Source organism: Lutra lutra, chromosome 8 (genome assembly GCF_902655055.1).
Source record: "Lutra lutra chromosome 8, mLutLut1.2, whole genome shotgun sequence".
Classification (NCBI taxonomy): Eukaryota; Metazoa; Chordata; class Mammalia; order Carnivora; family Mustelidae; genus Lutra; species Lutra lutra.
The window spans coordinates 36094332-36116575 of record NC_062285.1 but is presented as its reverse complement, the minus strand read 5'-3'; the positions used below and the strand labels follow the sequence as shown (position 1 = coordinate 36116575).

At 46.4% G+C, this 22244-nt stretch overlaps 1 protein-coding gene across 42 annotated transcripts in view; it reads left to right on the top strand.

The window, feature by feature from the left end:
* Positions 1 to 22244, top strand: part of CACNA1C (calcium voltage-gated channel subunit alpha1 C) — a 735566-nt gene that overhangs the window by 604254 nt on the left and 109068 nt on the right. For 28 of the 42 annotated variants that reach the window (XM_047742061.1, XM_047742043.1, XM_047742050.1 and 25 more), the window contains 6 exons: positions 7983 to 8190; positions 9120 to 9240; positions 10868 to 10982; positions 11775 to 11895; positions 12246 to 12315; positions 20327 to 20459. In XM_047742061.1, the coding sequence (XP_047598017.1) occupies positions 7983 to 8190; positions 9120 to 9240; positions 10868 to 10982; positions 11775 to 11895; positions 12246 to 12315; positions 20327 to 20459 (768 nt within the window). Of the gene's footprint in view, positions 1 to 7982; positions 8191 to 9119; positions 9241 to 10867; positions 10983 to 11765; positions 11896 to 12245; positions 12316 to 20326; positions 20460 to 22244 lie in introns of all 42 variants that reach the window. The other 14 variants (XM_047742048.1, XM_047742037.1, XM_047742034.1 and 11 more) reach the window with 1 other exon arrangement.

Here is a 22244-nt window from a genome sequence, read left to right as displayed (position 1 = left end):
TTTGGCCTTGGACAACCCTTGTTGTCCCAGACCCTGACCATAATATTATAGAATTCTCTGTTTGGCTCTTCCTGGACCAGCATATGCCTAGTTCAGCCTCCCATCACACTAACCCTTCCAGGCTCTATTGCGTCTTACAGACCCAGGGGCCAACTTTACCAAAGGACTAGTCCTTGCACACCCGCCTTGGATGCCCGTGTAGCTGGCACAGGGAAAGGTGAGGGCAAGGCTGAGCTTCCTCCCTGAGTGAGCCTTCTGTGCTTCCTCAATTAACTGACATGATCTGCATTCTTCCTCCCTCCCTTAGGAATGGTGTATAGAAACCTCATATCGCACAGATTTGCAGCAGGAAATTTGCTTTATAGATACTCTACTAACAATAGATCACTGCCACCAACACTGAAAGGAGGTTTGGGTTTTTTTGGCGGGGGGGTTACCCCTCAGGACAAGAAGAGTTGGGACAGATATAAATTTAGTTATGAACCTCTCTGGAACAGAGAGGAAGGAGGGTGAAACATTTGCAAAGCACCCTAAAGCTATTGTTACTGTTATTGTGAAGATCTTTTATTTATAGCAAGCTCGATGACCTGCTTCATACCTAGAATGTAAAGGACCTGGCCCTGAGCTATTTGAAGCAAAGGTTTGCAGGATGAAAGTTCCAGCTCAAGCAAGGCTCAGGTCACTTTCTGCCATTGAAGATGCAGGCGAAGTCCACAGGGCCCAGACAGACTTAGCGCAGGAAGAGTGATAGAGATACAGAACTCCTCCACAGATGGTGGTCACTTAAGCGAAGAGAGACAGAGGGGAAAGGTAACAAAAGTGAAGCCATAGTCAACAAGAGAGAGAATTTAGGTAACAAAGAAATAGCTCGGGTAAGAAAACCCTCACATGCACCCTACTTTAAAGAGAGAACAGTGGGCTAGGATGGGTGGGATTGGGGGGGGGGAGGGCAAGACACACTTTGGACAGAATGATTCAGAGTCACAGGAGAACTGGAAAGTTGATCTCGGGATGACTGTGGCCGGTGGAGAGTCAGAGGATGGTGGGGTTGGGGGAGGGGAGTCTCGAATGGTGGGCATCTGCATCTGGGGCCGCGAATCCCCGAATAGGGAATGAAGACTTCTGTGGATGGGAATGCCTGTTACGTTGTTCTGAGGACAAGATACTTTGTTTTCCTCTTTGTCTATGAGGCCCAAGACATTACTTTGTTCTGCTGCTGCTCGCTTTCCTCCAGAGCTCTTTTGTGTGTGTGTGTGTGTGTTTCATGATTTTCATGGGTTAGGATAAAAACCTCAGTCAATTACTAATATGTGTTTAACCCTTTTAGCTTTTATGTCTAGACACTAATATGTCTAAAAAGGAGAGTGTTTATGGGAGCTAAGGCATCCTCTGATCTTCCTGCCATAGCCGTCACAGCCAGCAAGAATCAGATTGGCATGAAGGAGGAGAGAGCTTCAGGACCTGCAAGGCTGCCAATATTTCATTTAAATGCCATTTCATGTCACCCTGCCCAGAGGCTGCCACATGTCACCTAAAATCTCATTAATATCAGTGGTAACGAGGGTCCCACCCTATCTCCTGCTATCAGCCAAGGCATGCCAGGCTCCAAAATCCAGCTCCTCTATGAGCCCTAATAGTGTTCTTTGCCACAACATCAGTACAAAAATCCCTTTGTCTCAGTCCTTTAGAGAGAACATAAAACATCTCCAACCATGTGCACATTGGGGATGGACATCTTCTGTTCAGCAAGCTGTATGCCCCTGGTCATGCCAGGCCACTGGCACCAGCTCTGCTCCCTTAATTCTGCTCCAAAGGAACAGCCATGGGGCAGACTCTGCCTTGCCCCTGCTGAATGGGAAGCAACTGGAAATCAGAAGCAAACAGCATAAACAACCATTTGTTGATTTTTCTTCACTCTGTCTGAACTGTGTTCGGTCCTCGAGACAGTATCTTTTTAGCCTGGGTGTTTTTCACAAGAAGGGTAGGCTGATGTCCATGTACTTGGCTGCAGTTTGTCTCTTAAAGGCTGGTTCAAGCCCTCGAATCCACAGCCATTGGTTTTGAGCCACCAGGATGGGCGTTCTTCCACAAGGGACACGCATTCCCAGAGCTCTTTGAGAAATCCCAGCAGAAGGGTCTCAAAGCGATACCAACCTGGTTGTCTGTAGGGCAATTGATACATACTCACTTTTTTTTCCTTTTGGTTAAGGTATCATTGACATATTATATTATATTTGTTTCAGGTATACATAATGATTCAATATTTGTATACATTGCACAGGATCACCACAATAAATCTAGTTAACATCCATCAGCATATATAATTCCATTTGTGTGTGTGTGTGATGAGTACTTTTAAGATTTACTCTTGGCAGCTTTCAAATATGCTGCATGGTACCATTAACTAGAGTCACCATGCTGTACATGACATCCCCAGGACTTATTTATAACTGGAAGTTTCTACCTTTTGATTTCCTTCACCCATTTTGCACACAGACACACCCCAACCCCCTGCCTCTGGCAACCATCTGTCTATTCCCTTGATACATAATAGTTTGACTTGGGCAGTGGAAACTCTGACCATGAATTTAGGGAAGCTATAAGAAAAGAAATGATGCAGAAGAGGTGCAAACAGCCCCTCCTCGCTTTGAGGTAAAGTAAGTACATGTGTGAGCGGTCCCAACACCCCCCCCACCCCTGTTCCCACCTCACATGCACAGAAGTTGAGAAACCCACGTCTGAGAAACCCACGTCCCCTTGTTTTTCCGTCCAGTAAGTATAAATATGTCACATTCATAGTAAGATTTGTTCATTCGACATAGTAGTCATTGATCACGTCCTTTGACGAGGGACGGCCCTAAGCACTGAGGTTATGAACAAAGCAGTCGAACTCCCTGCCCTCATGGACCTGACATTCTGGTGGCAAGAGGTGATGAGTATATTAAAAAGCAGGACTAGGAGATAAAACGTGGTGAGGGAGGACTGCTGTGGTGAGGGAACATTTGAGCAGAGTCCCACAGGGCCTGAAGAAGCGAGCCACCAGAGTTCTGGGGGAGACCTCTGCAGATAGCAGAAAAACAGAGACCAGGAGTGTGCATGGAGGCTGAGGGGACAGTTGGGGAGCAGTGGGCTGGAGCAAGAAAGGGTGGGGAGAGTGGGAGATGACATCCTGGAGGTGGGAGGGGCTGATCCCACGTGATCTGTTAGACCTTCCAATGGGAAGCTTTTGGAGGGCTTGAACGAGTGTTAAGACTTGGTGTGCCTTGGGATTTAAAAGGGCCTCCTGCTGCGGGGGTGTGGAGTGCAAAGATGATTGTGTACCTCCCATCACGTGGCATTGGGAACTTTGTAATATAAGTTTTTCTTGTTGTTGGTGGTTCGAAGTGTAGAAACTTGGTTAAGGGGATGTCTGCCAGATTTCTCCGCGCTAAGGTAACCTTTCTCTTTGTGATTAATAAGTAATCTATGGAGTGATACTTCAAGAGTATATGTATGTCCTATTGGCCAACAAGATTTCACCCAATGGTTTAAGCATCCATGATGATCTTTACCTGAATTAGTTGCTGCTGCAAAAGGGTGATCTTCTAATTCTATCATTCATTCATTCATTTATTCATATTACAGAATATTGACATATTCTGTAAAGGAAATTTCTCCCTCCTTTTTCAAATATCAGTGGATTTAGATTGTCTTTTCAATCTTACTATCTTACTATCCATTAAAAAAAAAAAAAGTATGGTGCATTTGAGGGCTTTTCTACCTGAGATGTAGGCGACATGGAGAAGGGCTGCAGGGAGCAATTGTCAAAGCAGGGCAACCCATGAGGAGGCAGAAATCCAGCTGGGAGTTTGCTGGCTCAGCTGGTGTCAGAGTCGTGGGAAGTGGCCAGACTCAGACTTCTCTTGGAAAATGGGGCCACAGAACTTGCTCAGGGGGTGGGGGAGGAGCAACAGAGATGGGAAGGATAACTGCAAGGGTTGTGTCTTACGCCAAAAACTGCAGTTGTCACTTACTAAGGGAGATGATGGAGTAGGAGTTCTGTCGCTCCTCAAATCTCAGGTTGTGAGCCCACCACTGGTTGACCAAGAGAAACACAGACTTTCCCTGGATAACTTGAGGGTTGTGGAAAACCATGAGAAGAGTCCTCACTTTTACTCAAACCTTCGGCCCCACTGCTGACCCCTCTGACCATGGCAGCCCTCACCCCTGCTCCACAGGCTGGCCCTTCTAGATCACTCACTATTTGCCATCTTTCACACCCAACATTTCCAAAGAGTTCTCCTACTGCATGACTCATTTTGTTCCTCTACGACAGCCTCCACATTCCCAGAACCTTGGACACCCTGAGGGGCTCCTACTCCATCCCCTTCCCTCTCTGCCTCCTGATGGCTCCACTCCACCAAACCTGTGTCCAGTCTGGGGCCTCCCTGTTGGGCTCCCCATAGGGTTCCTGTAGCTGTCAGACACCTCTGAATCTCAGTTGTGAGCCTGGTTTGACTTATTTCCCTCATGTCCACTCACCTCATAAAAATTAAGACTTGAGCCTTCTGTGGCCATAAAGACTTTTTCAGAATATTCCAAGACAGCTGAATGCACAGAAGATCTCTAGGAGGCTCTATGACCTTAATCTATAGGCAGACACTCTCCCCTCTGATACAGCTGGAAATTCTCATTATAAATATGCTCTAAAGTTACTGTTTCCTAAATACAAACTACCGACAAGTGTTGGAGGAGTTGCATGAAAATCAATCAGGCCCCAGAGCCAGAGATTATGATTTCATGTTCCAGGGTGAGGCCTGGAAATTGGTATTTAGACAATGACCAAACCCCTCAACATTTTCCTCTCCAGCCAGGTGTGGGAACACTGCTTAAAATGTAAGAGGGACAGGTATTCTAGGCCCAGAGACATTCTCTTACTTCTTGCTTTAAGCAGAACAAATATGACAACCTCTAGCCTATGGAGTGCCAGGCAGTCCATCACACGTACTGGGTGAGGACAAAGATGGAGAGGATGGAAGAAAAAAACTTGTGATCTCTGTCCTCAAGAGCTCAGAACCTATTCGGATGAGAGGAGACTATAACAAACGAAAAACACGGAAAAGCAATTATAGAATGGATACAAATAAATGTATATTAATATTCTGCAATTAGGAATTAGGAAGAAGTGTGGCTGGCAGGCAAAATAGAGGTAGAGAAAGGCTGAATTGGTGAAGGAGAAAGGAGCATTAAAGACTCTAGGCTGGGAAGAAGTTCATGTTTACATCCAAACTGTTGGCCCATATGCTTCTTTCAACTAATATGGAACCATTCTCTGGAGAGAAGTACCGAGGTTGGGGCAGGGGGCAGCTGGGAAGCTAGAATAGGAGTGGTTTGCATGTCATCCTTTTGAGCAGCAAAAACAATTCCCTGTACATATTGGTGGTAAGCTGGGAATGCCTGAAGTGGAGGAAATCAAGCTTATGGCCTGGAAGGCAGGCAGGCCAAAGGTGGAGCTAAGGAAGTAAGATTTCTCTGTTGTCTGTGTTCCTTTTGCTATGGTGCATTTCCTCACCTTGACTGACCCAAGCCACATCCCGTAGCCATGAGCAGCCCACGCCTCCTCCTCTTTCCACGAGGAAGGCATTTTCCCCAGGCTACAGTGGAGAACCTCTGTGTTTACAGTGGAGAGAGGTCTGCGACTATCAGGACTGGGGGCCTCCTCTCCAAGGTGCCCCACCAAGGACCCATCTCTGCCCCAGGAAGGCCCCACAGACTCCCACCCTGAGGGTGGAATGGGTTTCCTGTAACCCAGGATTTCCCAGACTTGCCTGCTTGTCAGAATCATCTGGGATGCTTGTTAAAAATACAGATTTCTGGGCCCCAAACTACAACATTTGAATCTCCAGAAGAGAGGCTTTATAAAAAAAATTTTTTTGGACAGCAGGGTAAATCTGGGAAACCTCACTGAGCCTTGAAACCTGTTTCCCCTGGGTGACCAGCTGCTGCCTTGGGCTGAGAATAGCATTCTTGGGGGAAAAAAATGGTAATGTGTTTTTCTGTCTAAAGACCAATAGTGATAACAGTAATTACTAACCTTTATCAACTGTGTGCCAGGCTCTATACTAGGGGATTTTTTAAAGAGTGGGAATTATATTTTTTCCAGTTTTATTGAGAAATAATTGGCCACACGTCACTATAAACTTAAGGCATGCAGCATGATGGTTTGATTTACATTTATTATGAAATGATTGCCACAATAGGTTTAGTTAACATCCATTGTCTTAAATAAACACAAAAAAAGAAAAGGGAAAAAATCCTTCCTTTTGATGAGAACTCTTAGAATCTACTCTGTTAATATCATAGAGCAGAGTTAAACATAGTTGTCACAGTGTGCATTACATCATCATGATCAATTTATTTTATAACTCCAAGTCCGTACCTTTGACCCTCTCATCCAATTCTCCCTCCTCTCACCCCCTACCTCTGGCAACCACAAATCTGATCTCTTTCTCCACGAGTGCGGTGGTTTTTTTGTTTTTGTTTTTAGATTCCACATATAAATGAAATCTTACAGTATTTGTCTTTCTCTGTCTGACTTATTTCTTTTAGCATAATGTCCTCAAGGTCCATCTATGTTGTCATAAATGGTAGGATTTCCTCATTTTTTATGGACGAATAATATTCCAGGGTGTGTGTGTGTGTGTGTATTATATATGCCACAAGTTCTTTGTCCATTCACCCTTTGATAGACACTTGGGTTGGCTTTTATAAATAATGCTGCGAAGAACATGGGGAGAGCAGATATCTTTTTGAGTTAGTGTTTTCTTTTCCTTTGGATATATTCCCAGAATTGGAATCACTGGATCATATGGTAGTTGATTTTTAACTTTTTGAGGAACCTCTATGCTGTTTTCCATAGTGGCTGTACCAATTTACAATCCCACCAACAGCGCACCAGGGTTACCCTTTCTCCAATGCTTGTTATCTCTTGTCTTTTTGCTGATGGCCATTCTGATGGAGTAAGGTGATACCTTACTGCAGTTTTAATTTGCATTTCCCTAATGACTAGTGATATTGAGCACCGTTTCATATATATCTTCTTTAGAAAAATGTCCATTCAGGTCCTGTACCAAATTTTTTTTAAACACTATACTTTTAAAGATTGATTGATTGGTTGATTGATTTGAGAGAGAGAACACACGCACCCAAGTGAGGGGAGGGAGAGGGATAAGCAGACTCCACATTGAGCGCGGAGCCCAATGCAGGGCTGAATCTCAGGACCTAAGCTGAAGTCAAAAGTTAGATACCCAAACGACTGAGCCACGCAGGCGCCCCTGTGCCAGATTTTTGAATTGGATTATTTGGGGTTTTGGTTTTTGGTTATTGTTTTGTTTTGTTTTTGCTGTTGAATTGTCTGACTACTTTCTATATTTGGATACCAATCTGTTATTGGATATATGGCTTGCAAATATCTTTTCCTGTTCCATAACTTGTCTTTTCACTTGGCTGATGATTTCTTTTGCTGACTGCAAGCTTTTTAATTTGATGTAATCCCACTTGTTTATTCTTTATTTTGTTGCTGGGTGGGCTGCTATTTTTTTTTTTTTTTTTGGTCTCACGTAATCTTCCCAACAACCTAGTGAAGTATTTGCTACTGTTATCTTTGTTTTCTCAGAGGCAAACAGAAGGCAAGTTAAGTGACTTGCCCAAGTGCAGCTAACATCTAGCAACCGGCAGAACTAGGATGAAACTCAGGCTTCTGACTTCAGAGCTCCGTCCATTCACCATTGCATATTACTGATCCTGGGACCTTGCAATGACTAGCTCCACACTCTAATTGTGAGCTTACCAGTCCAATCCACACCACCGCCACTACCCCCAATGAAAAGGGAAAAGAAAGAGTTGTAATTTATCTTAAAATTTCTAGTGGGTGTATAAGTGAGGAGTGATGTTAAGAAAAGCACAGAAAAAAGGACACTAATCTCCCCCATGCTGGTCCTCAGGTACTGGAACTCCTTAAGCAACCTGGTGGCATCCTTGCTGAATTCTGTGCGCTCCATTGCCTCCCTGCTGCTGCTCCTCTTCCTCTTCATCATCATCTTCTCCCTCCTGGGGATGCAGCTCTTTGGAGGAAAGTTCAACTTTGATGAAATGCAGACCCGGAGGAGCACATTTGATAACTTTCCCCAGTCCCTTCTCACCGTGTTTCAGGTATGGACTCTTCTCTGCTAGGATAATGAGTGGGAGGGTTGTTGAGTAGTGGGGTTGGGCTGTGGGGAAGAAAAGGTGGTGGGAACTTTCACCTTGCACCGGGCAACAAAAGCCAGCCTAGATCAGCCATGGAAGGTCTATGCCCGTGAGAGTCTTGAGTTCTTTCTGTAGTTCCCCCTACCCTCAGTCCCCCATGGAATCCCACTGTTGGATGGACCACTGGGGGAAAAAATATAATTGAGTAGTTTAAAAACTCTTGTTTAAAAATGGTACCCTTTATTCAAATAAATTCTACATGAACACCCAAAGTACAAACAGAGGAAAGGAGATTGCGCTTGTTGGGGGAGGGGAAGGTGATGAAGCTCTGTCTTTTTACACACCATGCTTGTCACCAGGAAAAAAATGTAACTAGCCCATCAAATTTGTCATTTCATAGATATATTGGTGTCAGGTAAAGCTAAAGTAGCACTTGTTGAAGTTTCAAAGTAGATTGGTTTACAAGAAAAATATGTGGGTGTGGCCCAAATCTTAAAGATGGCACCCAAATGAGTAATGCTGGGGAAAGCTGGAACAGCACAGTACTCTCTCAGTGAAAACATTCACGTTTGTGCAAGGGCCCAGAGGAATGGCTAATAGTGGCCATCTTGTGCAGTCGATTAGAAGAAGATACTTTGACCAGGAAGCCTTTCCAGTCACTTCTCAAATAATATCATGCCAGAGCCCATGCACTTTGTCTGAGGGTGGGCTCAAAGTTGCCCAGGTGCTTAGCTCAGAGCCCCTGGGAGGAGAACTGGGGGCCAAGAGGAGGGAAAGAAGTGGAAAAGAGATTTTAGACAATTTTGTTAACATAGTGGGGCAGGGTAGGGGAGTTTTGGGGTTTGCTGTTGGTCTAACGCTGTGTCCCTTATTGGTGGGAATGTGTCATTCAGATCCTGACCGGGGAGGACTGGAATTCGGTGATGTATGATGGGATCATGGCTTATGGCGGCCCCTCTTTTCCAGGGATGTTAGTCTGTATTTACTTCATCATCCTCTTCATCTGTGGAAACTGTATCCTTTGCTCCTGCCTCCCCGCCCCTGCTGCCCCACCCTCCCTCAGCCTGCAGCACGATGCCAAATACAGGTGCCGAGCAGGTCCTGACTCGGGGCTGAAAAGTGTGGCTGCCCGCCCACAGGGCCCCCAGGCAAGCAGGGGAAAGGTGTGCTCTGGGGAGAAAATGTGTCCCTTTCCAGAACCACCTTAGCCGTGGAGGAGGGTCTTGGTGGATGCCGGGAGCTTTGGTATAGGTGGGAATGTAAGTTCATCTTCCCAAACCAGTTTGGACTCCAGGAGGCACGTTCTCATTATAGTCTGGGTGAACAATGCCCCTGGTGTTGTGTACGGACAGCTACTCACATACATTCCAGGGTGAACACACTTGGCCTATGGCTGCTGGAAGTAAGAAGTGCCGTCCAGGGGACCTGAGCCGTCATCCTTGAAATGACCTTCATCTCTCCTCCCTGTTTTCTGCTCAGTGTCCCTCCCTCTGAAGCTGCTCTCCAGGACTATCTTCCAGGCAGAGCCGGACAGGCTTCACCAGGCAGACCTGACAAGTGCTTGCAGATCCAGGCCATGGGCAGGTTTCTGGGGTCTGGAGCCACAGGTGATCTAACCCCATGAGGGTTGTGTGCAGAGGAGATGGTAAAGTAGAGGCAGCTCTGGCCCAAGATTCGGGTTTAAATCAGGGCTTAACGTAGTGCTAAAAGCTTGGGCATTGCTGCCAGCAGACCGGCCTCACCTTTTACCAGCTGGGTGACCTCAGCAAACTAAAGGCTCTCTACCTCAGTGTCTGTAAAATGGGTGATGAAATATCAGGGCCTACTGCTTAACAGGTCCTGGTGAGGTTTAATGGGATGATGATTGTGAAGCCCCTGCTGCCTTGGTGGGGGGCCAGGGGCGGGTGTATGTTGGCACCGTTGGGCAAGCCCTCACCCCTGAGGGTTGTGGCTTCCTGGTGTGGGAAATGGTGTGGCTGTCTGGGAGCCTGGGGGTGGAGGTTAGACTTAATGAACATTAAGGGCCTGTGCAACTACTCTTTTTTGATTCTGCTTCTCCAACCCACAGTGTTTCTGTTCGAGGTGGGGGTGGGGAGTGGGGCGGCGAGAAGAAAAGGGCCAATAACCACTTCAATTCGGAGTTCCCAGGATTCAGCTGGCTCCGGCTGGATGCTCCAAGGGCCTTTGTATGCACAGGCTCACATGAAGAGTTGGCAGAGAGATCAGGGCACGTCCTCAGTGCCCGGTTTTCATGAACCGCTCCTAAGAGCATTCTGCATTCTGCTAGAGACAATGCTGTTTATAATGTCAATTACAGCCAGTCACCTCAGTAGGGAAACCAATAAGGAAACCTGGCAATTAAAGAGCAAGGCAGACTTACTACCTAACTGGCTGCCCATTCCAGCCTGCAAGCTAGCCTGCTCTCGACCCCTTTAGAAATCTTCTGGTCACTAGGAGAGTAATGGGGAGGGAGAGGGCTGGAGGAGGGATGCCACTGGGCTGGGTACCCTTGGGGTGAGTCACCACTGAGCTCACTCTGTCAAGCACTCAAGCACTGCATGTCCTGCACCCTCCCTGCCCCCTGAGCCCATTGGAAACCCCAAGGCCAAGGGTCATTTTCTTTAAGAATGGACACAAACAGATATCCTACTGAATGTGTTCTTGGCCATTGCTGTGGACAACCTGGCGGATGCTGAGAGCCTCACGTCTGCCCAAAAGGAGGAGGAAGAAGAGAAGGAGAGAAAGAAGCTGGCCAGGTAACCCTCTAAGCTTACCCAGCCCAAGGGCCCCAGGGTCCCAGTTCTGAAATGCCACTCCCATTAGTGGTAGCAAGAGGCTTGGGCACTGGCCTCTGTTGGCCAAACCTACTAGAGGACGCCGGGTATGGGGCTGCCTACAGAAAGTTGGGCCTCTCTGCTAATACCTAGGCATGGCTCTGAAGTAGGGACTGTCATGAGTTACAGTCTCTGTGAAGGTACTGGATTTCCTCACCTGTCTAAGAAGTTGGAGGGTGTTCTTGAGAAGGGAGATCATGAGAGGTGGTGGGAGTGAAGGGCGCGGAGAGGAGGAAGGCAGCCACTCAAAGGGGATATGCCGTTCCAGCTGAGTGACTCCTTTTCACTATTTGATAACTCATCTCCGGTGTTCAGAAAGCAAGATAAGACCCTGCATTGTCTTCTGTCATTGTCTAAATGGGACTTTATCAGCCACACATTTGCTGGATACTGAGCAGAGTTTTCCAGAAGCCAATCCTGAATCAGATCCAGAAACTTCCTCTGATTCAGACAAGGACTTGTAGCAGCTAAGAAGCTGAAAGAGGCCAACTGAGTACCAGACAGAGCAAGGTGTGGCCAGGCCAAGCATTGTGGGCCTGGCCCAGTGGCATCTGGGATTGCGTGGCATGTGCCATATGCCCCAGGTGAAGGAAGATGGATGTAAGCCCAGGGAATCTGTTCCCACCAGTCCCCAGCAGACCACAGGGTAGTTTCTTTCTTCATGTTTCCTATCATTCAGTAAACATTTAATTTTTCCTCCTGCTGACCGGCCAGGACTGCCAGCCCAGAGAAGAAACAAGAGGTGGTGGAGAAGCCAGCAGTGGAGGAGACCAAGGAGGAGAAAATTGAACTGAAATCTATTACTGCTGATGGAGAGTCCCCACCCACCACCAAGGTAAGAAGCCATCTCCTTCCAGGATCTGGGAGGCCCATTGCTGGGGTAAGGAGGGCACAGTCCCAGGCCAGGCACCCATGGAAAGGAAGGAGGAAAGAAGGAAAGGGATTCAGTGAAAGAAAACCCATGTGGGTGGCACAGGAGGGCTAGCAATGTGAAGAGAAGGCCGGCTGGGTGAATCCCAGCCTTCTGTTGATGTCTTTAAGGATATACGCAAGATAACAAGGACCTATTTTTGAGTTAACAGCTCAGCCATTGACTATGATGCAATTTCAAGGCCTCTCTCAGCCTCTCTAACTGGAGAATGTATCTAACTGGATTCTTCCTCCTTCTCTCGTTTGGCTGCTTAGATCAACATGGATGACCTCCAGCCCAATGAAAATGAGGATAAGAGTCCCTACCCCAACCCAGAAAATACAGGTACCAATCCCACTGCCTAACCCTGAGGTTGGGAGGTTGGGGGTAGAGATCTAGATTCTAAAGCCATATGGAAGTAGCCATGTATTAGGGATGGGTGGTTCCAGGTTCCATCTCCAGGTACCTTGCACCACAAAATGTCTTCTGTCTCTGAAGTTAGGCATTACCAACTATCATCCGGAGGAGAACTTTGCTCCTGGCTTCCTCATAATAACAACATAACATTAAATAAATTGTGTTTGAGCAGTCTTTTATGTCCTTTGGAAGGTGGATTCTATAGACATTTAAGGTTTTATTATATCCTATGCCATAAAATCATTAACTTATATAATTTGCAAGTTGCAGCATTATGCTTACTTAATAATAATAGTAAATCCTGACTCTGTCTTGTCCTTACTGGGGGTAAGGGTCCTTACTTGTCCTTACTGGGCGCGGGGGCAGTGCTGAGTACAAGGACAGTACCACCACACATGTCCTCACTGGTTGCTTCATAAAATGCTTTCATTTATTCTAAAAAGAATTCTTCACAACTCAGCCTTCTCATCTTCTGATACCTAAGTTGGAAGGCAGTCTCCTCTGAGAGGGCTTACTATCAGAGGTCCTCGGGCCGCCCTCCATCTGTCCTCCTTGTCTGCAAGGACTCGGGCAGCCATCTTTGTTTCCCTTGGGAAGCAGGCTTGCTGCGATCATTTCCCCCTCACTTACCTCCTGCCTCCTGGGAAGGAGGATTTGGTTTGCTAGGAATTGGATCAAAGGAAGAGCAGGAAGGGTGTCCGAAGACTGAAAGCTCTACTGGGTAGAAATTCTTACAGGATTTCAAGGACTAGACATGTTGGCCAAAGTCAATGGGGAATCCTGTCTCGATCCTGAATCATCAAATTAACTCTGAAATGACATTTTGGAGATATGCCAGGGGGAAACTGAATAGGGACTGGAAACTAATGATTTGAGATAGTTTTTGTTTATTTTGTTACTATAGTGTTGTTATTGTAGTTCTAGCCTATACATGTAGATGTGTATATGGATAGACTCTAAAATATTTAGAAGTTGCTTAAAAATATACTCCAGCAGCTCCTGTTGAAGCTGGGTATGGAGGCTCACTGCACAAGTCTCTTGACCTCTGTGTGTATTTTCCAAATTTAGAAAGAAAGATAGTAATGAAAGGAATCCCCCTGGGCCCCAGGGGGTGCTAGCCCTAGCTGGCCAGATGCCCCTGCACACAGCACAGGGGGACAGCATGGATTTGAGGGCACTTACCCATGTGTGCTCAGCTATAGGCAGCCCAGGCCTGCTCCTTCTCCCTCGCGGTGGGGCAGCTACACCTACGACCATAGTCTCCAGTTCCATCATTCTAAATATACTGGTGCCTTTTCTCTTCTTTGTTGCCCTTTGAAAGAAAGGGAAGCAGGTCAGGGGGAAAAAATAATGAGGACATTGTCAACATATTAGCCACCACAGAAAAATTGCGGCTTTTGTTGACCCAGCTTTGAGGATTCTTGGAATGGTTTTGCTTTTAGACTTAAAAGCTCTTTCCACATTCTGCTGATTTGTCAGGATCCTGTAGGTTTTTTGAGTGTCCCTTCCCCTGTCATGTGACCACCCTTCTCCAGCCTCCTGCAGACCCAGTCCCTCCCAGGTTTTTCTTGGTCCCAAGCATCTCGCACACCTGTGTTGAGACCTCTGGTTCATAGGTAGTTGAGGTTGTCGTGCCTCAGCCACCACCACACTCAGGCCTTGAAGACCAGCCCCAACAGCTCCCCATTCATTCACTGTCTCTGCTTTTCATTTTTTCACCCAAGGGTGGTGTCCTCTTAAAGCTGGTGGTTCCCCATGTCCTCCCTTCCTCCAAGGGACCAGTCTCTGCTTCCCGGCTCCTCCTTCTCCTGCCTCTGCAGGGCACCTCCTGGACCCTAATTCCAGATACAGCAGAAGTCCCCAAAGATCACTTCCAGGATCACTTGGCCTGCTGTCTCTGTTCTGGTCAATCTTTCATTCCCAGAGGCTCCTCTCTCTTCTGAACCAGAAAAGGCAAAGAACCTGGTCTGCCATTGTCCTCCCAACCCTGCCCCTTCTGCTTTGTGGCCTCTGGGCATCCGGCCTCTCCTGTGCCCACTTAACACAGATGCCCTTTGGGAGGCAGTGCTTGTGGACATCGCACCTGCCCCACATACAGTCAACTCCCGGGGCGGGGAGGTGCAGGGCCAGAGAATACACTCTCATAACTCCCCCTGCCCCCACATCTCCCTCTGGCTTCCTCCTCTCCCTGCCTCCCATGCCTGTGCCCTCCCCCACCCCTACCCGGCCAGGTTGTTGTTCTTGCTTGTCCAGGTTGCACCCAAAGGTGAGTGCGGACGTGACTGAGTGGGCATGAACTCCAACCTGCAGTCCCCTAGCCAGGACCCTTTCCCTCAAAGAAACACCCCATGAAGGGGCCTGTTTCTGATTTGCACAACGTACCAACCAGCCAGCAGTGGCGTGTCAGTCCTTCCCTCCCTGCGGAGTCTCCAAAGCTCAACAGTTGGTTTGAGTCTCCCTGCTTAGCATACATTAAATTTTAGAAATATCTGCTCACCTAGGAAGGGTGCCAAGACTATGCTTTTATTTGATCGAGTCATTTATTAGAGGAAACATACAGATGTGTGTTTGCAGACTAAAAATTAATAAAGACGCTTGAAAAAGAAAAGTGAATGACACCAGAGAATGCACAGGGATTCTCTGTTCTTCCCGATGCTTTGGAAAGGCTCCAGCTGCTTCAAGGGGTTTGAATAAGAGCAGAGCCGTGAGGTAGGCGGGGGTGGAGAGACAGCCAGCCTTCATGGACAAGAGTGGGCTGGGCTGGGCTTGATTTTGGGGGAAGGGGAGAGACCATACTATGGTCATAGACAGGGAGCTGGAAGAAACCATGGAGGTATTCATTCACTTAATAACTACTAATGAGACATCTACTGTGGGCCAGGCACTGTGACAGGTCCCAGGAATACACCTGCGGGCAAGACAGGGAAGGTCACTGCTCTCCTAGAGCTTACAGTGGGGAGACAGTGTCTTCTGGGGAGACAGATAGTGAGCAAGAAAGGAGGCCAACAAAAAGGTCGTGAGGTAGCAGTGAGCAGCCAGGAGATAACGAAGCCAAGGGCTATGTGAACGAGTTCCTCAGTGGCATGGGGCTGCTTTGGCTGTGTGGTCAGAGAAGGCCTCCTGAAGGAGGCAACATTCTGGCTGAAACCTGGATGAGGCAGAGGACCTAGACGTATGGAAATCAGAAGAAAGCGCTTTCTAGGTGGAGGGCTCGCAAATGCAGAATCTCTTGGGCAGAATGGTCTGTGGAGGAATCCAAAGAGACCACCGTGCATGGAGCAAAGAGAACAAAGGGGAATAATGTGGGTGAGACAGGCAGGAGCCAGTAGGGCAGGGTCTCCGAGGCCACCTGAGAGGTTCCCATCTTAGTTGATGCCGTGGAGACTCACCCGAGGTTCTCAGCCAGAGGAAGATAGGATCTCATGTCTGAATTACCTTTAGTAGACTGTGTGGAATGAAAACAGGGCAGTAGGTGGCCAAGAGTAAAACGGAAAGCTGTGAGGGCATTAGTAGCGGTCCGTGAGAGGCAGTGGCCACTTGGGCCAAAACAGAGGTGCTGTAGATACAGAGAATGGGCAGAACTTGGGGTGCATTTGGCAGGACTTGCTAACAACCTAAAAGTCAGCGAGAGAAAATAAGTAATGGGGGGGATAAGGTTTTGGAGCTGAGCCAGCAGAGAACAGGCCTAGTGCAGCAACAGGTGCAACTTCAGACTTCCGTCTCTGGACGCCACCCACAGAGCTCGCTTCCGGGGCGTGGCCTTGCCAATCATGCCAGGGAACTCTGGGCCACACTCAACACTGTAGGTCCCTCCAGGGCAAGAACCACAGCTTTGTGTTCAGTATGCTGTATGCGCTAGGTGTTAGTAATATTTTTATCTGAATTGGCTGATAGCAAAAATCACAGGGATGAAAATGAGTATCAAATGAGGCGGGGGTCGGGTGGCAAGGATCACTGAGGACCAAAAGTGAGGCGTCCACCTACATAGGGGGTTTTACTTTTGAACACCGGCCCCTGCCATCATGAAAGCCACAGCAACTCCACAGTGCCCTTCTCCACGCCTCCAAGAACAGATCCCTAAGGGAGTCCACCAGCATCCGGAGCTGGAGTGTAGGTGGTTCGGTTCCCAACCCCCAAAACAAAACTTGACCTGACTTTTCCTACTCTGCCAACTTCGTCCTTATACATAATACATGCAAAGCATCACAGCTGTCAGATTTCTGGCCCTTTACAAATTTGGGCTTGTCCTTTAGACGTGGTTTCCTCCTAAACACTATGCCTGGAATTCAGCTGGTATGTGTCTGAACCTACTGGCTTGCTTCTCCCTAGCAATAGGAATCAGGGCCGCGCTTCATAATCAGCAGGGCAGGCTACTGCAGAAGAAAGCAAAACTTTTCACCAGGAACTCGGAAATCCACAAAGCTGGTAAATATGTTTTTCTTTAAACACAAATGATTAAAGCAAACATTAAATTACCTGTTACCAAATTATCATGAATAAGAAAGCATTGTTATCATGAATAAGAAAGTTATCATGAATAAGAAAGTTGTTAATTTAGAGCACAACTGAAAAGAATACAAATAGTTGGGCAGGAATTGAAGAGACTTCTCAGTGAAATTTCATTTGTAAATATTGCAATTTAAGCCAACTCCAGTTTTATTTATTTTGCTTTACTGGGAGACTCCGCATCTCTCTTTTTTTTTTTTTAAGATTTTTTTTTTATTTATTTGTCAGAGAGAGAGGGAGAGAGAGCGAGCACAGGCGGACAGAATGGCAGGCAGAGGCAGAGGGAGAAGCAGGCTCCCCGCCAAGCAAGGAGCCCGATGTGGGACTCGATCCCAGGACGCTGGGATCATGACCTGAGCCGAAGGCAGCTGCTTAACCAACTGAGCCACCCAGGCGTCCCCTCCGCATCTCTTTTACCTACCAAGGTGTGGCTGGAAAGCTTCAACCCTTGGCCTAATACAATTTTTCATCTCACGTCTCTCTTCTGCTGAAAATATTAACTGCTTTGCTAGTCAACTCTAATTACTCCGGGGTGGGGGGGAACTGATTTATGCCTATATTCTGCTGGTCCTCCAAAAAAGCCTTGGGCCCCTACATGCTTCTTGCTTGAGAACAAACCACGCTCTGTGCCAGGTATCTTTTCTTCTCTGTACCACCTGGCTTCATTTTAACCAGAAGAGGAGAGAGCATAAGGAGATGTGGCTGGTCTGTAAGATAAACTTCCGTAACTATCTTTCCAACAACTGAGTCTCCTTCTTCTTTTGCAAAGTCCTCTTCCTTATAAAGCAAATGTTGATGTGAACGTGTAATCATCATCAAAAGCCAAGGGCAGCTACACGCTGGACAAGTGTCTCTCTCCATAGTGTCTCTCTCAGCACATAAAGAGATACATGTAAAATCAGGTATGCTGGCTATTGGGTCCTAAGTACAAGTGCATGCAGGAGGCCAACAGGGCCCCAGAGTTGCAGGCAGGTCTTTCTGGAGAACTCAGGTACTCAGGAGAGCCAGGTGAATGATGCTGTCTGACATGGCAGTCCTTCTAGCTCTGCAGAGAGGGAGATGAGGGCAGTCCAAATAAGGAGACAGCATGAGGAAAGGAAGGGCGAAAGCACATGGCGAGTATATTCATTTCCTGGAGTTTTCATAACAAATAACCATGAACTTAAGGGCTTCAAACAGCAAACATTTATTTTCTCACGGTTCTGGAGCTTACAAGTCTGAAATCAGATGTTGACAGAACCATCCTCCCTCTAAAGCTTCCAGGGAGAATCCTCTCTCACCTCTCTGCGTCTCTGCTGGTGGTCAGCCGTCCTTGGCCCACCTTGCCTGTCAGCCTTATCACCCCTGTCTCTGCCTCTTTCTCCACGTGTATGTCTCTGTGTCTCCTTATAAGGACAGCAGTCCTTGGGTTTAGGGCTCACCCCACTCCAGTATGACTTCGTCATGACAATACCTCTGCAAAGACACTCTTTCTAAAGTTAGGTCACATTCTGACGTTCCAGCTAGGCATGAATTTGTGGGGGACATTATTCAACCCACCACCATGAGCCTTCAGAAAACAGGCTCATGGCAAGAGTAGAAAGCCTGTCAGGGAAGAACAGCAGGCAGAGATCGGACCGAAAAAGACGCTAAACGCTATTTTACAGGCTAAGAGTCTTTCCTGTGGGCAGGGATCATAACAGCTAACTTTTATATAGAATGTGCCATGTGCCAGGAGCCACTCTGAGGTATGTATGTGCTGTTTTCCCATTCTCTGTATCTCAGGGAAACTGAGACACAGAGAGACTAAATGCCAGAAAGAAACAGAGCCAAGATTTGGGTCAAGGCATTGGCTAGAGAACCCATGCTCTTACTCCCATCCCCCTACTAGACATTTTTAAACACATTTGGTCAGAACAGGATATGTAGTCGTTTCCTACCATGGGCAGTGACCTTGCAAGCAAAGGAGTAAGCCATTTGCTTTTGGTCCACAGTAAATGTGACCACTAGCCTGGAGAACAAAGGTGTTCTTTAACTGGTGCTGATGTCTAGAATTTTGAATGAAGGGCCTCTTGTGTTCAGCATCATTGCCCTGTTATCCCTAAAGTGCATGATTTTTCGTTATTTTTCAGGAATGGGAGTGTTAAATTTAAACTCTTAGAACCTTCAAAGATAGGGCTGCTTGCAATTCAGCTGAGCCATACATGCAGCCTAGACGGGCAAGACACCTGGCAATGTCCTAGTCTTACCTGATCAGCTTTCCTAACACTTTTTTTTTTTTAAGTTTATTTATTTATTTATTTATTTATTTATTTATTTATTTATTTGACAGAGAGAGAGAGATCACAAGTAGGCAGAGAGACAGGCGGGGGGGTGGGGGGGAGAACAGGCTCCCTGCTGAGCAGAGAGCCTGAAGCGGGGCTCGATCCCAGGACCCTGAGATCATGACCGGAGCCAAAGGCAGAGGCTTTAACCCACTGAGTCACCCAGGTGCCCCCACCTTTCCTAGCACCTTACAACTAGGATGACCAACCATCCAAATCTGACTGAGGAGCCTCCTGGGCTGTGGGAATTTCACTTTGGAAACCAGGACAATCCTTGGCAAACCGGGATTGAACTTGTCACCCTACTTACAACCCCCTTTGTCATGTGCTGCCAGAAAAGTCTCTCTAACAAAGATTCCAGCACTCACAGGGAGATAGTTGAGTGTCTTAGTTGATAGCCCTCATTTTCAGAGACGCAAATGGTGTCTTGATTCTGGTCAGTAGGAAGGTATCTGGAAGCAGGCAGCACAGCAGTAAAAGCTTGTGGGAGTAGTAGTTATTTAGAATGGTGCTTTTTTCTTTTCTTTTCTTTTTTTTTTCTTTTCAGTGTAACAGAATTCATTGTTTTTGCACCACACCCAGTGCTCCATGCAATACATGCCCTCCTTAATACCCACCACCTGGCTCCCCAACCTCCCACCCCCTGCCCCGTCAAAACCCTCAGGTTGTTTTTCAGAGTCCATAGTCTCTCATGGTTCACCTCCCCTTCCAATTTCCCTCAACTCCTTTCTCCTCTCCATCTCCCTATATCCTCCATGTTATTTGTTATGCTCCACAAATAAGTGAAACCATATGATAATTGACTCTCTCTGCTTGACTTATTTCACTCAGCATAATCTCTTCCAGTCCCAACCATGTTGCTACAAAAGTTGGGTATTCATCCTTTCTGATGGAGACATAATACTCCATAGTGTATATGGACCACATCTTCCTTATCCATTCGTCCGTTGAAGGGCATCTTGGTTCTTTCCACAGTTTGGCGACCGTGGCCATTGCTGCTATAAACATTGGGGTACAGATGACCCTTCTTTTCACTACATCTGTATCTTTGGGGTAAATACCCAGTACTGCAATTGCAGGGTCATAGGGAAGCTCTATTTTTAATTAGAATGGTGCATTTTTTCTTGCAGGAGAAGAGGATGAGGAGGAGCCTGAGATGCCTGTAGGCCCCCGCCCCCGCCCACTCTCGGAGCTGCACCTGAAGGAAAAGGCAGTGCCCATGCCAGAAGCCAGTGCGTTTTTCATCTTCAGCCCCAACAACAGGTGCGTGAGAAAGGTGGGGAAGGTGGTACTCCGCTCCCTTCATGCCACATGCTCAGCAGATGCCAGCATCCTCCGTCCTCTAGTGGAGCCTGGGACTCTCCCAACTCCCCACAACTTGTGTCAACAGGTGCTGATTTGGGGAAAAGCACCCTGTATTCCAAATCAAAAGACCTATGTCTGTTTTTCCCTCCATTTTCTTGACACATGTAAACTCTATTTGTAGTCTTTTGGTCATTGCTTTTGGTAATTTACCAAGTCTATTTAACTTAACAAAGTATAAAGTTCAGCAGTATCCTGGACATCCTCCTGTAAAATAGAAGGAGCTTATACTATTTTAACTCCTCTCAGCCCTCCTAACTTAAATGTTGTTGTTGCTTAGTATTTTAGTCTTATTTTTAACGTAACAAGTTAGACATTGTCATCATTATCATTATTATTCTATCGACAATGTAGATTTGGATGTACATACAACTTGCCATTTTACTTGTTCACCATTTTTTCATACATCTCATCTCATCTTTCTGCAATCATTTTCTTTCATCCTAAGCACATATTTTTAGGAGCCCCTAGTGTTCCATGATGGTAAAGTCATTTGGCTTCTGTTTATCTCTAATTGTTTTCATTTCTTGTCCTTAGAAAATAGTTTTGCTACATACATAATTTTGGGTCGATAGAATTTGTCTCACAGTGTGTTAAATATATTATTATACCATATCATTCTTTCTATCATTGCTTTGTAGGTAATCTGTCCTTTATCTCTAGCTGCTCTGAACATCTGCTGGCTTGGTGTTTAGACTTACTATCATGTGTCTAGATATGGATTTTTTTTCTCTTTGTCCTGCTCAGTTTGGAAACCAGGTGGGTCACAGAAACCTGGGACTCTCAGGCTGAGCCAACACCCTTAAGAAGCATCTGGAAGAAAGTTTCCCAATCTTAATTTAGGTCCAAAGGAATCTCACCAACTAAGATGATGTATTGAGGTCATAACCAAAGATTTAGCATTATGGATTTATATTTTTCTCCAGTTCTCAAACAACATTAAAAATCAGAATAAGAATTTCTAATTCTTGAAAAGTTGCAGCCATAATGTCTTTATTCTTTCCTTCTGACGAAATTGGCCATATGTTAGTTCTTCTCATTCTGTCCTCCTCTCTCTTAATGTGTCTTGCAAATCTTTCATCTCTATCTCTCTTTCGGTGTTTGGGGTAGTTTCTTCAGATATACCTTCCAGTTTCTTCATCCTGTCTTCAACTTTGTCTGTGTTACTGTTTAAACCAGTTTTTATATCGACTTTATTCTTTTTTCATTTCAAACATTTCCATTTACTTCTTGATTTTCCGGCTCCATCTGTCTATATCTAATACACCCCTTGTTGAGTTACCATCTTTGTGCTCAAGTCCTTTATTCTGTCAAATATTCAATATAGAGTTGTTCTACGTTCTCTATCTGATGTGTCCAGTATACACAGTCTCTCAGAGAGGGTTCTAAATCACTCGTTTGTAGTTTCTTCTGATTTCCCATCTTCGTGGCTCATCCTCTTATGCACTAAATCTTTGATTATGACCTCAATACATCATCTTAGTTGGTGAGATTCCTGCAGACCTAAATTAAGATTGGGAAACTTCCTTCCAGATGTTTCTTAAGGGTGTTGGCTCAGCCTGAGAGTCCCAGGTTTCTGTGACCCACCTCAAGTCTGGCTTGGAATGCAGTTTCCTGACAGCAGTGTTGCTACTGGTGTCTATCCTCAGGCACCTCTGCCCTTCTTGGCTACCTCTCACACAGACC